Source organism: Anomaloglossus baeobatrachus, chromosome 4 (assembly GCF_048569485.1).
Source record: "Anomaloglossus baeobatrachus isolate aAnoBae1 chromosome 4, aAnoBae1.hap1, whole genome shotgun sequence".
NCBI classification, from domain to species: domain Eukaryota; kingdom Metazoa; phylum Chordata; class Amphibia; order Anura; family Aromobatidae; genus Anomaloglossus; species Anomaloglossus baeobatrachus.
Window position 1 is genome coordinate 693,989,496 of NC_134356.1, and position 18,201 is coordinate 694,007,696.

The window sequence follows — 18,201 nt, forward strand, 5'->3', positions numbered from 1 at the left end:
GCACCCGAGCATGGTAGTGCCCACTCATCACTAGTTATGAGTACTGAGCACCCGAGCATAGTAGTGCCCGCTCATCACTACTTACCAGTACTGAGCACCCAAGCATGGTAGTGCCCGCTCATCACTAGTTACCAGTACTGAGCACCCGAGCATGGTAGTGCCGCTCATCACTAGTTACCAGTATTGAGCACCCGAGCATGGTAGTGCCCGCTCATCACTAGTTACCAGTACTGAGCACCCGAGCATGGTAGTGCCCGCTCATCACTAGTTACCAGTACTGAGCACCCGAGCATGGTAGTGCCCGCTCATCACTAGTTACCAGCATGGTAGTGCCCGCTCATCACTAGCTATGAGTACAGAGCACCCGAGCATGGTAGTGCCTGCTCTTCACTAGTTTCTAGCATGGTAGTGCCCACTCATCACTAGCTACGAGTACTGAGCACCCGAGCATGGTAGTGCCCGCTCATCACTAGTTACGAGTACTGAGCACCCGAGCATGGTAGTGCCCGCTCATCACTAGTTACGAGTACTGAGCACCCGAGCATGGTAGTGCCCACTCATCACTAGTTACCAGTACAGAGCACCTGAGCATGGTAGTGCCCGCTCATCACTAGTTACCAGTATTAAGCACTGGAGCATGGTAGTGCCCGCTCATTGCTAGTTACGAGTACCAAGCACCCGAGCATGGTAGTGCCCACTCATCACTAGTTACCAGTACTGAGCACCCGAGCATGGTAGTGCCTGCTCATCACTAGTTACCAGCATGGTAGCGCCCGCTCATCACTAGCTATGAGTACAGAGCACCAGAGCATGGTAGTGCCTGCTCTTCACTAGTTTCTAGCATGGTAGTGCCCGCTCATCACTAGCTACGAGTACTGAGCACCCGAGCATGGTAGTGCCCGCTCATCACTAGTTACGAGTACTGAGCACCCGAGCATGGTAGTGCCCGCTCATCACTAGTTACGAGTAGAGAGCACCCGAGCATGGTAGTGCCCGCTCATCACTAGTTACCAGTACTGAGCACCCGAGCATGGTAGGGCCCACTCCTCACTTGTAATGGTACCTTTTTGACATATCATCCGCTATAGTATAGAGCTGAGGTCAGTGTGTGCACACAGTCTAGGGTATTAATCTCATCCATCTACTTCTTGTTTTTTTCTTGTGTAATCATTGTTTTCCTTCTCTCCACGTGTAATCCCTGTTTTCTTCTCTTTTTGTATATTCCCTGTATTCCCTTTGTCTTTCTTTCCTCTGACCACAGTAATCATAGTTTTCTTCTCTTTACAGCTGGAGTTCATTTTATAGACAGAAATAAAGAGCTTCTGATTGAAAGAATAAAATCAGTGTCTTTATATAATCTGTACCATAAAGATCTGCTGACGATAGGAGAACTTGAATATATAGAGCAGATTCTGAATCCTAAGGAACTGATGAGACTTCTGTACGATGTTATGAGGGAGTGGGATGAAGAGGAAAAGGAGGACGTTTATCAAATGTTCAATAAATACAATCCCTGGGTCTTTAATGACCTGAAAAAAATGGAGAAATCATCAAAATTAGAAGAATCCAGTAAGTGGGAATTTTATACTGTACGTGCCTAATACTCTTCAGTGTGCACCAAATAAATTCTGTAATAATCATTCTGTAAATAGTAAAAATAGAGAGTTATTAGATTTTCTTAAGAATTCTAAAACTGTATGAAGTGTTTGATACAACAGAACATGGAGTATTAGGGCTAAGCCATGTGGCATGAAAATCGGACCGAGTGGAGTGCGATAAAACATCGCATTCCACTCGGACCAATATTAGCCTGTGTGTCAGCGCACGAGCGATTATTTTCTCAGCCCTAATCGGACCAAGAAAACAATCGCAGCATGCGACTCTTTGTCTCGGACCCATTCAAGTGTATGGGGCGAGAGAAAGATCGCACTGCACTCGCAGTACACTGGTGTACTGCGAGGGCAGGTCGAGAATCGCAATAACCGGCTACGGAGGAGAGGGAGATAAATTCCTCCCTCTCCTCCTCTGCGCCGGCCCGCCCCTCCTCAGTGCCAGCCCACCCTCCTCAGAGCTTGCTTACCCCTCCTCAGTGCCGGCCCACCCTCCTCAGTGCCGGCCCGCCCCTCCTCAGTGCCGGTAAACCCCTCCTCAGAGCCAGCCCGCCCCCCACAGCTGTGGTCCGATCGCATGATCAGACCTCAGTCTCAATAACACTTGCATGATGCTGCCAGCACAAGCCGAGTGTCATGCGAGGATCACATTAGTCCCCGTGTGGCCCCGGCCTTAAAGGAGCTGTCTGGTGAACACAATTATCACCTCTACACTGGATAGCTTGTTATCTTACTAATTGATGGGGTCTAACCAATGAGACCCATGCTGAATGGCAGAATGGGAAATATTCATCACTGTTACAATGCTTTATATTGTTTGTGCTGGTGCTCAACCAATACGATATTCATTCATTACGAGGCTGCTGAATGCTTCATTCACATTTTTCCAGCAGTCTCTTCGAGAATTAATGGAGCAGTAGTTTGAGCATTTGACCACCGCTCCTTTTTGTAATAAGCATCAGAATGTTCCATTAGGGATAAAAATTCCACGTCCTCCTATTTGGGGAAAAAAACCCCAAGATTCTTGCAAGTATGATCAATATCAGGTCTAGAATCAACCAAGGAAAGTGCGCTTTAGAAAACTTGTGAAACTGATTCCTAAGGATTAAAGATGAGGAAATCTAATAAGTGCAAATCAAATGTTGAATTTTTGGAAATTTACTGGATCTAGTGCATTTGAGCAGTTGTTGGTGTGCATTGAAAAGAATGCCTGCTAACATTTTACACAATGCAAAACACTCCATCAGCCAGTGGATGATGATATGACCTCAAAAATGGCCAGGGGGTTTCCCCATAATTCCTGGCAGCCATAACATATGGTACAGCATAGATACCGTATTTTTCGGACTATAAGACGCACTTTTTTCCCCCAAATGTAGTCTGAATGTGGCTGCGGAGAATGAGGGTGCTGCAGTGGAGCGGGTCATCAGTGGCATGAGCAGGCTGTAGCAGCGCCTGCCGTGACCACGTGGGCCCACTCATTTCATATGCACGCTCATTCTCCCGCCCATCAACCCTCAGCGCTGAAGCCAGTGCTGACAGGTGGGCGGGACGATGGGCGAGGGGTGCGAGCATAATTAACAGCCGGCCGCGTGATCACCCCTGGCAACTACAGCCTGGAGTGATCATGTGCGGCTGTATTCACTGCCCCCCACATGTCGTCATCAGCGCGAGGGGCAGTGAATCAGTATACCGTATTTTTCAGACCATAAAACACACTTTTTTTCCTCCAACTGTTGGGGGAAAGTGGGGGGTGCGTCTTATAGTCTGAATATAGGGCTGCGGCCGGGAATGATGGTGCTCCGGTGGAGCGGGTCATCGGCGGCATGAGCAGGTTGTAGCAGCGCCTGCCGTGACCACGTGGGCCCGCTCATTACATATGCACGCCCATCATTCCCCCCATCATCTCTCAGCGCTGAAGCCAGCACTGACAGGTGGGTGGGATGATGGACGGGGGGTGCCCGCATAGTAAACAGCCGGCCATGATCACCCCTGGCAACTACAGCCTGGAGTGTTCATGTGCGGCTGTATTCACTGCTCCCCGCACATCATCATCAGCGCGGGAGGCAGTGAATAAGTACGGTACACTCACTAGCCACTACTGTGCAGCTTCGCGATGTCCTCCCGTCTGCCAGTCAGCTGATCTGTTCAGAGGGCGGTGAGCACAGCAAATGACATCCATTTTCACATGTACCAGAGACATGGACATATGCAGAACCATTAAAATCAATCGGCTTGAGCAGACATCCATGTTTTCACATGGACATGTGTTCATGTAGAGCACATGCGTGTCCATGTGCTCCACATGGTGACATGTCCATGTTCTGCTGGCACCATGGATGTCACATGGACCGCACACTGATGAGATCCATGAGACATCAGTGTGACATGTACCAGAGAAAACACGTGTGTTTCAAAATAAAGAATTTTCATACCTCTGCTCTGCTGTCTCTGCCTCTGCTATTTCTTCTAGACTCCGCTCATTATGCTTCTTGCATATTCACTGCACTCACCACAGACCCGTAAGGGGAAGCAGCGCCGGAGATAGGTAAGTATACCAGCTCATTCTGTCCGTGCGTTATCTGGATGTCTCATGGATAGCACACAGAAAGCATAATTTTGACCCTATAAGAGGCACACAGATGGAGCACTGACCTTCAAAAAGGTCCATGCAAAATTTGTGTGAAAATCCAGCTCACCCACGTCTGACCTCACCGTGCCTCCGACTCGGATCCGGCCCTGCCCTGGCCGCACAGCAGTAAGAAACGAAGGATCATTTTCCTTCGTTTCGTCCATGCAAAATGTCGGTGCTTGCACGAATGTGTGAAGGGGACCTAAGAGTGAGTTTGCATTAAACAGCTCACATGGAATTCAATACAATCTTAAGTAACCTCACAGAGTTCTACATATATTTTTCTCTGCAATTAAAGCCTTTGGTGTTTTAAGATTGATAAAAAAAAAGTATTTGCCACAAATACAAATTTTTAAACCAAGAAAATTTTAAAAAATAAATAAATAAATTGCCCACCTCTGACATCTTACACGGATCAAGTGTAAAAGATGCCTGATCTTTAAAGATCATTGTAACATACAGTAATTGCATATTTAATAAGGTAAAAAAAGACATATGTCCATCTAATTCAATCCAGGGATTGGAGATGATAAAAAGAGTTAGGAATAGTGATGGGCAAACCCCCCCGATGTTCATTATCAGGAGTCTGAACTTTTTGTAAAGTTCAAATTCAGGGCCGAAGATAATGTGAACTTGCGTTTGAACTCTGAGCTTGGACTTTACAGTTATGGGATGGGGCAGGGGGGCTGTAAAATAAAAAATATAGTTAATAATAAACATTGTGGATATACTTACTGGTCCCGCGATGCATCCTGCAGACCCGCTATCTCCTGGCCGCTTCTGCTTCCGGGTCCAATCATTAACTTATGGGGGTGTTCACTGCACTGCTCAACACAAGGCAGTTTTTGGCTTTTTCTGGCCATGTTCGCAGTGACGTAAGGGCTCACCCGAGTCCATGGCTTAGCCATAGACTCAATTGAACTTTCATTGTCACTTTCAGGCTATGATTCCACTTGCCTATGACTCGTGCGAGTCTTATATCAGTATCACCCGGAATGGCACACACTCTCCTGACAGAAGTGGGTCAGGTGAAACCGATGCTAGACTCGCCGAGCCATACGCAAGTGGAATCATACCCTCAATGTCAGCCTGCTTCTTTCTCTGTAGAGAGGCTTGTCTTTGATTGCCAGCCAGGTAAAACTAATCAGCTGGAGGCTGGGATTCTCAGTGTGGTAAGGCCCAAGCATTTTGTGCCCCCCACACGAAAAACCGTAGCCTCCACTGGAAATGGCGCATTGGTTCTTAGCGCCATTTCCTGTGGCCTGGATGTCGGTGGCATGCTGGGTAATAAAGGACCAGCGGAGGAGGTCTTATTCTTGGAGAAACATGGTTGGTGGTAAGTTTACCCCCCCAAAAAAAACCAGACACCCCTTTCCCAGGAGACTCATACTTACCAGACCCCGGACGACTGAGTGACTTCGAAGTCCTCCCTGTGATCTCCGGCAGCCGCTGCTATCAAGTATGCTGCACACTGCCTCCTGCTGCTGGACGGACACATACACATACTGATAACACAGACATTCATACACACACATTAGATATCACACACACACACACACACACACTCCATCCATCTAGTGGCACAGAGTGCATCTGTTAGGTCACACCTTTCAGAAGCCCGTACATTCTAGCATCTACCCCGGCCACAGGGATGGGAGGAAGTCACGTGTCTCAGGTCCCTGCACTCCACCACACGGTTCTCAAGTTCGGTATCGCTGGATGTGGTGAGTGTGTCTGAGCGATCTAAAGGGTGATTGTGTGTGTGATGTGATATGTGGTTGTGTGTGGGATGTCAGGTGTGCAGGGGTACGGTTGCTACAGGTCCTGCCACTCAGCGTTTGGTCAGTGTGATTGCAGGGTGTCCACTTTATATAATTAAGTGTCCTGCAGTATTTTTAACTTTTTTAGCTGCAAGGACACTTCATTATTGAACCGCGACTAGGGCTTATTTTTGGGGGAGGGCTTATATTTATGCCTTGCTCCAAAAGTGCTTAAAATCCCTACTAGGGCTCTTTTTTTGGGGGGGGGGGGCTTATTTTAGGAAAAACATCAGCTGGTACTAAGCTCGAAATTCATGGTGTCACGCCAAAGTAGACATATAAACTAAAAATATAAGGAGCGCTGATAGTGTAATACCAACAGATCAGTCAGGTAGATCAGGAAAAATACACTCACCTGAAAAGGTTGTGATAGTCACAACCACTGATAAAGCATAGGATGATGGCGTCTGCTGCAGCCCCACGTGGATGTGCATACAAATCAGAGTGAAGAGGGGGTTAATGCCGCGCATCAGCCAAAATGAAGATGTAGCACGTTGATGTTATAAACGTATTCTTTTATTCCATCGGTCTACGCATTTCGAGGATATACCTCTTCTTCAGGACCAGTGCATCAACATAGACTATGTTGATGCACTGGTCCTGAAGAACCCGAACTGTAACATGGATTTCCCAGGAAAACTCGTGTTCAGGACCGTGGGCACGTACACTATGTGTTCCATACGGACCCTGAACTTTACAGTTTGTGTTTGCCCATTAGTTAGGAACAACCACAATGCACAATCTGATTTGCCTTTGTGTGATATTTGGATTTCTTATCTCTACAGCTGGAAGTCAATTTATAGACAAATACAAAGACTATCTGATTAAAAGAATAATGTACGTCTATCCAGTTATAAATTATCTGTGTCACCAAGATCTGCTGATAAGTGAAGAGTTTGATTATAGCAGGAGTAGACCAGATGCCAAGGTCACCATGAGACTTCTGTATGATGTTATCAGAGACTGGGATTACGGAGACAAGGAGTTGGTTTACCAGATGTTCAACAATTTCAATCACCATGTTATATTTGACCTGAAAGTGATGGAGAGAGCACCAGAATTAGAAAAACCAAGTAAGTGTGAACTGATCCAAACCTATTTCTCCTTCCACTGCATAAAGAAATGACATATATTTTATTTATTGGAAACTTAATTTCATCATGCTGTGAGCGGGATATGAAATGTGGATGGGATTTTGTGGGTTATGTCTGATAAAAGTCTATTTAGATCTTAAGGCCCAGTCACACACAACGACTTACCAGCGATCTAGACAATGATACGACCTGATAAGGATCGCTGGTAAGTCGCTGGGAGGTCGGTGGTGAGATGTCACACAGTCAGGCCTTACCAACGACGCAGTAACGATCAGCGACCTGTATAACGATCTCGGCAGGTGTTGGGACCATGTTAGGAGGTCGTTGTTAGGTGTCAAACACAGCAATGCCTCCTGCCCAACAGGACATCGCCTTTGAAAAAAATGGTATGGACCATTTGGCAACAACTAGTGATCTCAAAGCAGAAGCCTGATCGCTGTTAGGTGTCACACATAATAAGATCACTGCTGCGTCACAGAAACTGGGACTCAGCAATGATCTCGTTAGCGATCTCATTGTGTGTGACGGGGCCTTTAGAGTATTCAAACTCCTATAGACAACATTTATATGTAGACAAAACTGGAGTGACACTGAGTGGAATTTTATTTGTCCCCAATAAACTTTTAGTGCTACAAAGCGGCTGAGATGTTATCTCATGATCTTTATTTCAATCAATAAATAGCAATTAAGCACATGCTGATGCCCCTTATCCACTTCCCTAGGTACTGATCTCTATTAGCTCTTCTCAATCTGAAGCCTACTAATATGTTAAATACTGGGCATTGGTGTAAGGAGCGGGTTCAGGAGCTGAGTCCGTACTATACCCTGCAGATGCTGGTTGTATTTCACAGCTGTGACCAGAGCTAGTTCTGATTGCTATTTAACCATTTAAACTATCACTGATATTGGCTTTTCAAGTGACACAATTTTTGACGCACTTGTCCATCAGCTCCTGTGACGGGGTCCTTCTCTGATATCACACAATCAACAGAGCGAGAGATGGCTGTATAATCCAAAGAGTATCTATTCCAAGCAAATCAAGACGGTTCATAACATAATCCACAAAACAGAGGGTAAAATTAATCCAGTAACACAAATATAATCTGGTAAGCGATAAATGTCCAGGTCTCTCTGAGAAGCCACAGCTTTTCCCAGAGGGTCAATCCTTCTCTCTTCAAGTTCTCAAACAGACTCCTTCTTCCCCGCAGGTAAGCAGAGAGTTTACAGTAGGTGGATCCCAGGCCCCCTCCTCCAGACTTAGGAACAGAAGCGCTTCAAGGAGTTATAACCCTGCAGACAATACAATGTACACACAAGCAATACAAATAATAGACAGTGAACCACACCTAAACATTAACCCACACAAAATGGTACATGACCCACAATATCCCATCATCACAGCTCCCATCACTTCCCTTTTGACAAGGTGACATGTTGCCAATCAGCTCTTATGGCAGCCTGGGCCCTACTGAAGACTCAAATGCTGCCATCTTAGCAATAAAATTAAGTTTTATGGATCCTATTAAAAGGGGATGACTACAATAAGCATTAATATTGATAGCTATAAATACTACAATACATAAAAAAATAATTATTTGAAAAAGCTACAATAAAGAACATACCGTATTTTTCGGACCATAAGACGCACTTTTTTCCCCCCAAATGTTGGGGGAAAGTGGGGGGTGCATCTTATGGTCTGAATGTGGCTGCGGGGAATGAGGGTGCTGCGGTACAGCGGGTCATCGGGGACACGAGCAGGCTGTAGCAGCCTGCCGTGACCACGTGGACCCGCTCATTTAATATGCACGCCCATCCCCCGCCCATCATCCCTCAGTGCTGAAGCAGGCACTGACAGGTGGGCGGGATGATGGGCGGGGGATAAACAGCCGGCCCGCATGATAACCCCTGGCAACTACGGCCTGGAGTGATCATGTGCGGATGTATTCACTGCTCCCCGTGCATCATCATCAGCGCGGGGTGCAGTGAATCAGTGTACAGTACTCACCGTTCCCCTGCAGCATCGCTCGTTCTCCCGTTTGTGTCAGCGGCAGCGCCGCTGAGTGGAGCCATCACCGTTACCTTGCTGTATCGCGATCATCTCCTGTGCCGTCGGCTGGGTGGAGACTAGCGGCGCGCACAGCGATGACGTCATCGCTGTGCGCACGTGTCCACACGCAGCCGCCACCGGCACAGACATAGGAGATGATCGTGATGCAGCAGGGTAACGGGGACGACTCCTCTCAGCAGCGCTGCCGCTGACACAGACCGGGGGACGAGCGATGCTGCAGGGAGAGAGGTGAGCTGAGGTGAGTATGAACGTTTATTTTTTTTTATGTGCCACAGGATGCGGCCATACACCAGGATGGGGGTATAATATGAGCAGGATGGGGGTATAATATGAGCAGGATGGGGTCATCTGAGCAGGATGGGGTCATCTGAGCAGGATGGGGTCATACGAGCAGGATGGGGTCATCTGAGGAGGATGGGGTCATATCAGCAGAATGGGCGCATATGCCATGATGGGTTATATAGCAGGATGCGGCAGGATGACGGTATATAGCAGGATGAGGGACATATACTGTATATACAAGGCAGGAGGTTCATTACCAGGATGCGGCACCTTAGTAGAGAATTTGGGGACATTACCCCCATAACAGTGTAGGCAGCAGATCCTCGCCCCATAACAGTGTGTCATGACCACATTTTTTGCTTAAAATTTATTTTCCTATTTTCCTCCTCTAAAACCAGGGTGCGTCTTATAGTCCGGTGCGTCTTATAGTCCGAAACATACGGTAAACAAAATTATGTGATATTAAAAACATTTGTAAAAGAATAGTAGAAATAAACTTGTGCTTAAAGAAAATAGTATTAATAAAACCAAAAATGGATTTAGTCAGATGAATAAATGGTTAATGATAATTGAAAATTATGCTGTTAAAATCTCATATTTTTATATTTTTACATAGCTGTTTAAACAATGTGGGTTTTTTTTTATATATAAAGTAGTAAAATAAATAAAATTATCCCCGCTTATTCTCACCGGATTTTTAACCAAGGGAGCTATGAATTCAGATTTTTATAAAAAATTAAATTGAGGAATTAGTGAATGAATTACACAAGTTACTTTAATTTCAAAAGGTCAATACTAGTAACAATACAATTTGGCGGTCGCTCCGGCTGGTAGCTGACCCCCAAAGGCAGAAACAATTACAGTTAAAAATATTAAGTCCAATAAAATTAATAATCAACTGTGCTGATGCTGTGCTGCAATCCTCTATCTATATTCATGGTTCTATTGTCACATTTAGATCATAGAACCTGACTATGGGTAATCCTGGTCTTGTACCATATAAGAGTCATTTTCTAAGTGATTAAATCTGCTGGCGGCATTCACTGGTTAATGCTGTACTGAAATAAGCATTAAGTTGTTCCTTTATATGTATTCAGGCATTATTTATCTATATGAATTGATTAATTGCCGTTTCAGCTTCATAGTTAGGCACTCTAGGTACTTGGGGTTATGGTACAAAACAAACTATTTCTCTTCATGAATTGAGGTTCTTATCCAACACCAACTGGGATGTTTTAATCATGTCATATAAGTTATTTTTGCAATCATGCATTCTGTTATATGTAATCATGCTGTTCATGTATACATCTATATAATCATATTATGCTCAGACCATACAAGTTCACCACACACCCCCCTGCGGTTTTTATAACCTTTTTATGAGCATAGTCTGTGTCTTTTTCTGTCCTCTTTGTTAGTCCTAGACTCATTTTGTATAAACAATTAATAAAATACATATTGCATTTGAATCATTATGGTCTTTGAAGATTTATATTATTGAATATGAAGGTCTTTTGTAGGTATAATATCTGTTTTTGGTGATTCTTCATGGGATTATTATGCTGATATGAACTTAGCTATTCATATATTTTCGGTTTCAGTCACACTATAGCCTGGGAATCAGAGGTCTGCTCCCAAGCTACAGTGAGTACAGACCAGGAAATGGTCTGCAGTGATGCCCAGAACCTTTGTGACTCTGATTCAGGCCGTGAGGACCAAGTTTCTGAGCATAATGTTGACCCTTTTTCACAAACTGTAATACCTGTTGTTATAGACAATGAGGAACATACTGATGACGATGAGACGCAGATACCAGATTGGTAAATATTCGGTTAGGGCAAGAAGAGGCTCGGTCTGAGGGTGAGGGGAGTGCAAACACAACAATTGATGAGGAAGTTCTAGATCCCACCTACTGTCAACCCACAGTCAGGCACTCGAGGAGGTCAACAGAGGCGGTGGAGGAGAATGCAACCGACGACGAAGTTACCTTGCGCCTTCCTGGACAGAGGAGAAGTACTGGTAGCACGTCTACAACTGCATCCTCAGCCACCACTGTGTCTCTGAATACTAGTTGGGTTAGCTCAGCAGGTCGCATGCCTTCTAAGCCTTACCTAGCCTGGACCTTTTTTGACATAGCAAAAGATCGCCCAAATTATGTGATGTGTAAAATTTGTCATGATTCTGTTAGTAGAGGGCAAAACCTCAGCAGTTTGACAACTTCTTCCATGAATCGTCACATGAATAAATATCATATGTCCCAGTGGGAAGCTCACCGTGCTGCAATGCGGCCTAGCGGAGCGAACCATCACCGCCTACCCCTTCTAGTGCATCCGCGCGATCTTCATCTTCTAGGACTGTGGGGACAGCTGTCACACCTGATTTTCCACGCACAACTTCCACCACTGTAACCGCAACAGGCAGTTTGCTTGGTAGGTCGTCAGTTGGTTTGGAAGGGGAAACAAGTGCGTGTGTACAGCTCTCTCAGACATCGTTAGCACCAACGTTGGATGAAGGCAACATCATGTCTACGCCTGCACTTTCCTCACAAACCTGCATTTTTCCAGGGACACCCTACTCAACACCGTCTACACACAGCAGCCAGATCTCTGTCCCTCAGATGTGGTCAAATAAAAGGCCATTTCCTGCGACCCATGACAAAGCTAAGAGGTTGACTTTATCCCTCTGTAAGCTCTTGGCTACCAAAATGCTGCCTTTCCACCTGGTGGACACACAGGATTTTAGAGACCTTATGTCTGTCGCTGTGCCCCAGTACCAGATGCCCAGTCGCCACTACTTCTCTAAGAAAGGTGTGCCCGCGCTACACCAGCATGTCGCACACAACATAACCGCTTCCTTGAGAAACTCTGTGTTTGAACGGGTGCATTTCACCACCGATACTTGGATCAGTAAGCATGGACAGGGACATTACATGTTGCTGACTGGGCATTGGGTAACTATGGTGATAGATGGTGAATGGTCTGCTGCACAAATCTTGCCTTCCCCACGACTTGTGTGTCAATCCTCTGTCTGTCCAAGTTCCGCCACTGCTTCTGCCTCCTCCACCTCGTCTGGGTCCTCCACCTCCGCCCCAAGCCTGCCTGGTCAGGCCACCAGCGTTGTAACTGCGCAGAAGGAATCACGCACTCTTCATTACTATGCTGTCAGCAGAGCGCAACGGCATCAGGCGGTCTTTAGCTTGAAATGTCTTGGAAATAAGAGTCACACAGCTGCTGAGTTGTGGGCAGCTCTGGAGACTGAGTTTAATAAATGGTTGTCTCCACTCAACCTGCAGCCTAGTAATGCCGGGTGCCACAATGCTGCAAACCTGGGTGCGGCCCTTCGCCTGGGCAAGGTGACACACGTGCATTGTATGACTCTCGTGTTGAACCTTGTTGTCCAGCAATTTTTAACACACTATCCCGGCCTAGATGGTCTTCTGACCAGGGCACGAAAAATGTCTGCTCACTTCCGCCGTTCAACCGCCACAGCTGAGCGACTTGCATCGCTCCAGAAGTCTTTTGGCCTGCCGGTTCATCGCCTGAAATGCGATGTGCCGACACGCTGGAATTCGATTCTAGTCTCCACATGTTACAGTGACTGTGGCAGCACCGTCGAGCCCTGGTGCAATACGTCATGACGTATAGCCTGGGCCAACGAGATGTAGAGGTGGGGCAGATCACCCTGATGGAATGGTCTCAGATCAAGGACCTATGCACCCTTCTGCACAGTTTTGACATGGCGACGAATATGTTTAGCGCTGACAATGCCATTATCAGCATGACAATTCCAGTCATTTACATGCTGGAGCACACGCTAAACACTATTCGGAGTCAGGGGGTGAGACAACAGGAAGGGGAGGAAGTACAGGAGGATTCATATGCGCAAGACACAACAACATCACCAAGGTCCAGATGTTTATCATCACCAACGCGGCAGGCATGGGACCATGGAAGACAGGGATCAACAAGGGCGCATAGTAGCAGGCGAAATGTTGAGGAAGGTGCAGGAGAACATGAAGAAATGGAGGACAAACTGTCCATGGACATGGAGGACTCAGCGGATGAGGGAGACCTTGGTCAAATTTCTGTTGAAAGAGGTTGGGGGGAGATGTCAGAGGAAGAAAGAACGGTTAGCACCTCTATGCCACAAACACAGCGTGGACTTGGTCCGCATGGCTGCGCAAGACACATGAGCGCCTTCTTGCTGCACTACCTCCAACATGACCCTCGTATTGTCAAAATTAGAAGTGATGATGACTACTGGCTTGCCACACTATTAGATCCCCGGTACAAGTCCAAATTTTGTGACATAATTCCAGCCATAGAAAGGGACGCACATATGCAGGAGTATCAGCAGAAGCTGTTTCTCGATCTTAACTCGGCTTTTTCACCAAACAACCGTGCAGGTGCAGGAAGTGAATCTCCTAGTTGTAACTCAACAAACATGGGACGGTCTCGTCATCTTCAACAGTCTACCCGTACCAGTAGCACCATATCTGGTGCTGGTAACAGCAATTTTATTGAATCTTTTCATAATTTTTTTAGACCATCCTTTGCCACCTGAGACAACAAGTCTGACACATAGTCAACGGCTGGAGAGGATGATACAGGAGTATCTCCAAATGAACATCGATGCCATGACTTTGCAAATGGAGCCTTGCTCATTTTGGGCTTCAAATCTTGAAAAATGGCCAGAGCTCTCCACTTACGCCTTGGAGATTTTATCGTGTCCAGCTGCCAGCGTTGTCTCTGAACGTGTCTTCAGTGCTGCTGGGTGTGTGCTGACAGATAAGCGCACGCGTCTGTCCAGTGACAATGTGGACAAACTAACGTTCATCAAAATGAACAAGTCATGGATCCACAAGGAATTTACTACCCCTGTGTCATCCTGGGGAGAGTAAATGCTTGTGGATTTTGAATGTGCTTGATGCAAATCTAGCTGTGAAGTGTACAACTAGGGCACAAGTGCTGCCACTGAAGGGGTGGGTGTGTGTGGGGCCCAATTTTTGGAAAAAAGTGAGACTCTGCTTAGAGTAACCCCTGCTTGCTGTGTTTTTTAAAAGGAGCCAAGATGAACAAGTCATGGTTCAGCAAAGACTTTGCTACCTACCCCGGTGTCATCCTGGGGACGGTTAAGTATGGCGTATTTTTGAATGTGCTTGATGCAAATCTAGCTGTGAAGTGTACAACTAGGGCACAAGTGCTGCCACTGAAGGGGTGGGTGTGTGTGGGGCCCAATTTTTGGAAAAAGGGAGACTCCGCGTTTAGTCACCTTGCGGTGTTTTACATGAGTTTAGAAGGGCGTGCCATGCCTATGTCTGTGTTTCATCCTCTTTTCCTTGTAACACTGTTTTGTTTTCGCATGGGAATTTAATAAAGTCCCCACCTCTCCAATCTACTCTTTGAATACCCCCCACTTGCAACACAGAGAAGGAACCTCCATGTTTACATGCATAGTGTTTTGATAAGGGATGATTTATATATGTTTTGTTTATCGTTTTTATATGTTTCCCTATACGTATATAGAGTGGTCGTAAGGTTTTGCCTATATATTTTTTATGATTCAATAATTTTTTATTAGGTTTTCAAAGTTTATACATAAAACAGTTCTTATAAAAACAATAAAACAGAAGGTACTGTATAGCATTACTTCATGCTATATCAAACAAATAATATAGACATAGGCATGGGCAGTCTGTGCAGTAAATTACCCCTTTTGTGTGACATGTAATTAGATCTTTTATTATGATGTTTTCTTTCCCCGTCATAAAATATGTTCTTTTTCATTTTAGGACTAATAAGGAGGAGGCCTGGTGCCACCATGGGTAAGCACCCAAAATTAATTAATCTTGCAAAAATAATCTATCACAGTAAATGGATTGTCACATGAACTGAACTTATAATAGAGCTGCTCCACCGCCGTGGATTAATTATTTATTTATGTATTTATTGTGAATCTCCTTGGCCTCTTTGTATGCATTTATTGATTTAATTTAAATATTTGTTTTATTGGATTTAATCTTTTTAAACTGTAATTGCTTCTGTCTTCGGGGCTTCAGCTACCGGCCGGACCGACCTCCAAATTGTATTATTAGTAGTATTGACCTTCTGAAATTAAAGTAACTTATGTAATTCATTTACTACTTTATTAATTTAATTTTTTATAATAATCCTTATCATAATTCATAGCTCCATTGGTTAAAAATCTGGTGAGAATAAGCAGGGTTAATGTTATTTATGAAAAAAAAAATTAAAGACATTTAAATATGAGATTGTAATAGTATATTTTTAAATTATTGTTTATTATTATTATTATTATTATTATTATTAACCATTTATTGTTCTGGCCAAATCCCTTTTGGTTTTATTAATACTACTTTCTCTAAGCTCAATTTTTTTCTACTATTTTTTTCCTTTTTCCCTGCAAATAGAGGTTTTTTTGCTACTACCTTGCTGCTGAGAAAATAAATAGGGGCACAAGCGCTAATAAACATTGGTATTCATCATTTTAGAAATATTTGTGGGAGCAGAAATAGCTATTAAAAAAACAACATATTACACAAGACAATTAAAAAAAAAAATTAATTCATATTTGAAAGTAGTATAATATTGTTAGTGAGAGGTGGGGGAACAATGCTTCACTATTCCTGGATTTGAATTTCTCTTTTTAGCTCTGTGGCCCTAATTTGAAATACATCTCATGTTTTCTTACAGTGCCACACACAGCATTGAACCTAACGTTCTACTTTGGTCTCATCTGACCAGAACATCATCTTCCAAATGTTTGCTGTGTCCTCTATTTGGCAAGTGAAAGAAGTTGTCCTGATCAGATGAGACCAAAGTAGAACTTTTTTTGGTTAAAATCAAAACACTAAGTCTGGCAGAAAACTAGCACTGCACATAATCCTAAAACACCATCCCCATCATCACACATGGTGGTGGCCATGTCCTGCTCTGGGGAGGCTTTTCCTTAGCAGAAGCAGAGAAGCAGGTCAGAGGTAATGTGGGAAGAGGGATGGTTCACATCAAAGCATATTTCTGTGTATGAACAGCTCAGTTACAGTCCAGACAGAAATCCATTGAGAATCTGTGACAAGACGGGAAAACTGGTGATCACAGACGTCTCAATCCAATCTGACTGAGAAAGCTTAAGTGCAAAGAAGACATGTAAATGCCACATCTAGATGAGCAAAGCTGGAGCGACAGAGTGTAAAAGACTAAAGGGGGCTTTACACGCAGCGACATCGCTAGTGATGTTGCTCGTGAAAGCACCCGCCCCGTCACGTGCAAATCGCTGCCCGTGTCTTATAATATCGCTAGTACCCATTACACATACTTACCTTCCTAGTGACATTGCTGTGGCTGGCAAACAGCCTCTTTTCAAAGGGGGAGGTTCGTGCGGCGTCACAGTGACATCACACGGCAGGCGTCCAATAGAAGCGGAAGGGCGGAGAGCAGCCGCATGAAATTCACGCCCACCTCGTTGCCAGAGGACGCAGGTACGATGTTGTTCCTCGTTCCTGGGGTGTCACACGTAGCGATGTGTGCTGCCTCAGGAATGACGAACAACCTGCGTCCTAAACGAGCAAAGAAATTTGGGAAATTGAAGACATGTCAATAATCAACGATTTGGTAAGTATTTTGCATCGCTAGCGGTTGCTCGTATGCGTCACACGCAACAACATCGCTAATGAGGCCGGATGTGCGTCATGAATTCCGTGACCCCAGCAACATCTCGTTAGCAATGTCGTTGCGTGTAACGGGGCCTTTAGAAAAGTGGAGAGAGTGATCCCAAAAGACCCGTAGCAGTAATTGCAGTGAAAGATGGAATTACAAAGTATTGACTCGGGGGGGAAGGTGCTGAACACTGAACAAATGCACCTCACAATTTTCAGATTTACAGTTTAAAAATGGCATCATTTCCTTTAACCTTCACAAATCCTTTTGTATTGCCGTATTGTGAAATAATGTAGTAAAATGCGTGGGGCATAAATACATTCTCAAGGCACTGTACAATATTGTAATTGTGCCAGCGCAGGATTACATTTCTTCCCCATTTAACTTTGATTTAGTCATGACTTGAGATGAGCGAATTCCGCAACATTTATTATCCTAATTGTAATATTCGTGTATTAATTACAAATAGCAAGTACAATGCGAGTCAATGGGACGTGCGAGTAATTTTCTACTGGACCCAACAAAGAGGTCTGGGGGCCTGAAGAAAAGGCTGCAATGGATGGGAAAGTGATGACACTGAATGGGGAGAGCCTGGAGAATATGCTGCATGCATTTCTCACTCACATATGGCTTCTGGGAATGAGGGTGTCACAGTATTACGCCACTTTTACAGATGCACAAGAACATCGGCCAAACCTAACCGAAATTGCATTTTACAGGCCAAAAATGTTAAAAAACAGTTTTCCTGCATAATCACTTGTACGTAAGGCTAAATAAACTAGAAAAAAAAAAGCGTTTGTTCACATGTAGTGTTTTGGCTTTTTTTTTACTTTTACAATTGGGAGAACCCTGACTTATACATTTTGTAGGTCCCTCTGTCATACATAATTTCTAGTTACCTATTCCCCAGCACTTTACAAGTCCAGCTAGAACGTGCTCATTGGTATGTTGATCTTTCACCTGAGGGGGCTCAAGTAGTCCTGTAATATACGTTTTGGAGGGCCTGCTAATACTTATAT

General features: G+C 44.7%; 1 protein-coding gene across 1 annotated transcript in view; it reads left to right on the forward strand.

The window, feature by feature from the left end:
- LOC142302170 (uncharacterized) overlaps positions 1–18,201 on the forward strand; it is a 143,543-nt gene that overhangs the window by 90,040 nt on the left and 35,302 nt on the right. The window contains exons 7-9 of the mRNA XM_075343253.1: positions 1,288–1,569; positions 6,848–7,135; positions 15,298–15,330. Coding sequence (XP_075199368.1) covers positions 1,288–1,569; positions 6,848–7,135; positions 15,298–15,330 — 603 coding nt within the window. The remainder of the gene's footprint in view (positions 1–1,287; positions 1,570–6,847; positions 7,136–15,297; positions 15,331–18,201) is intronic.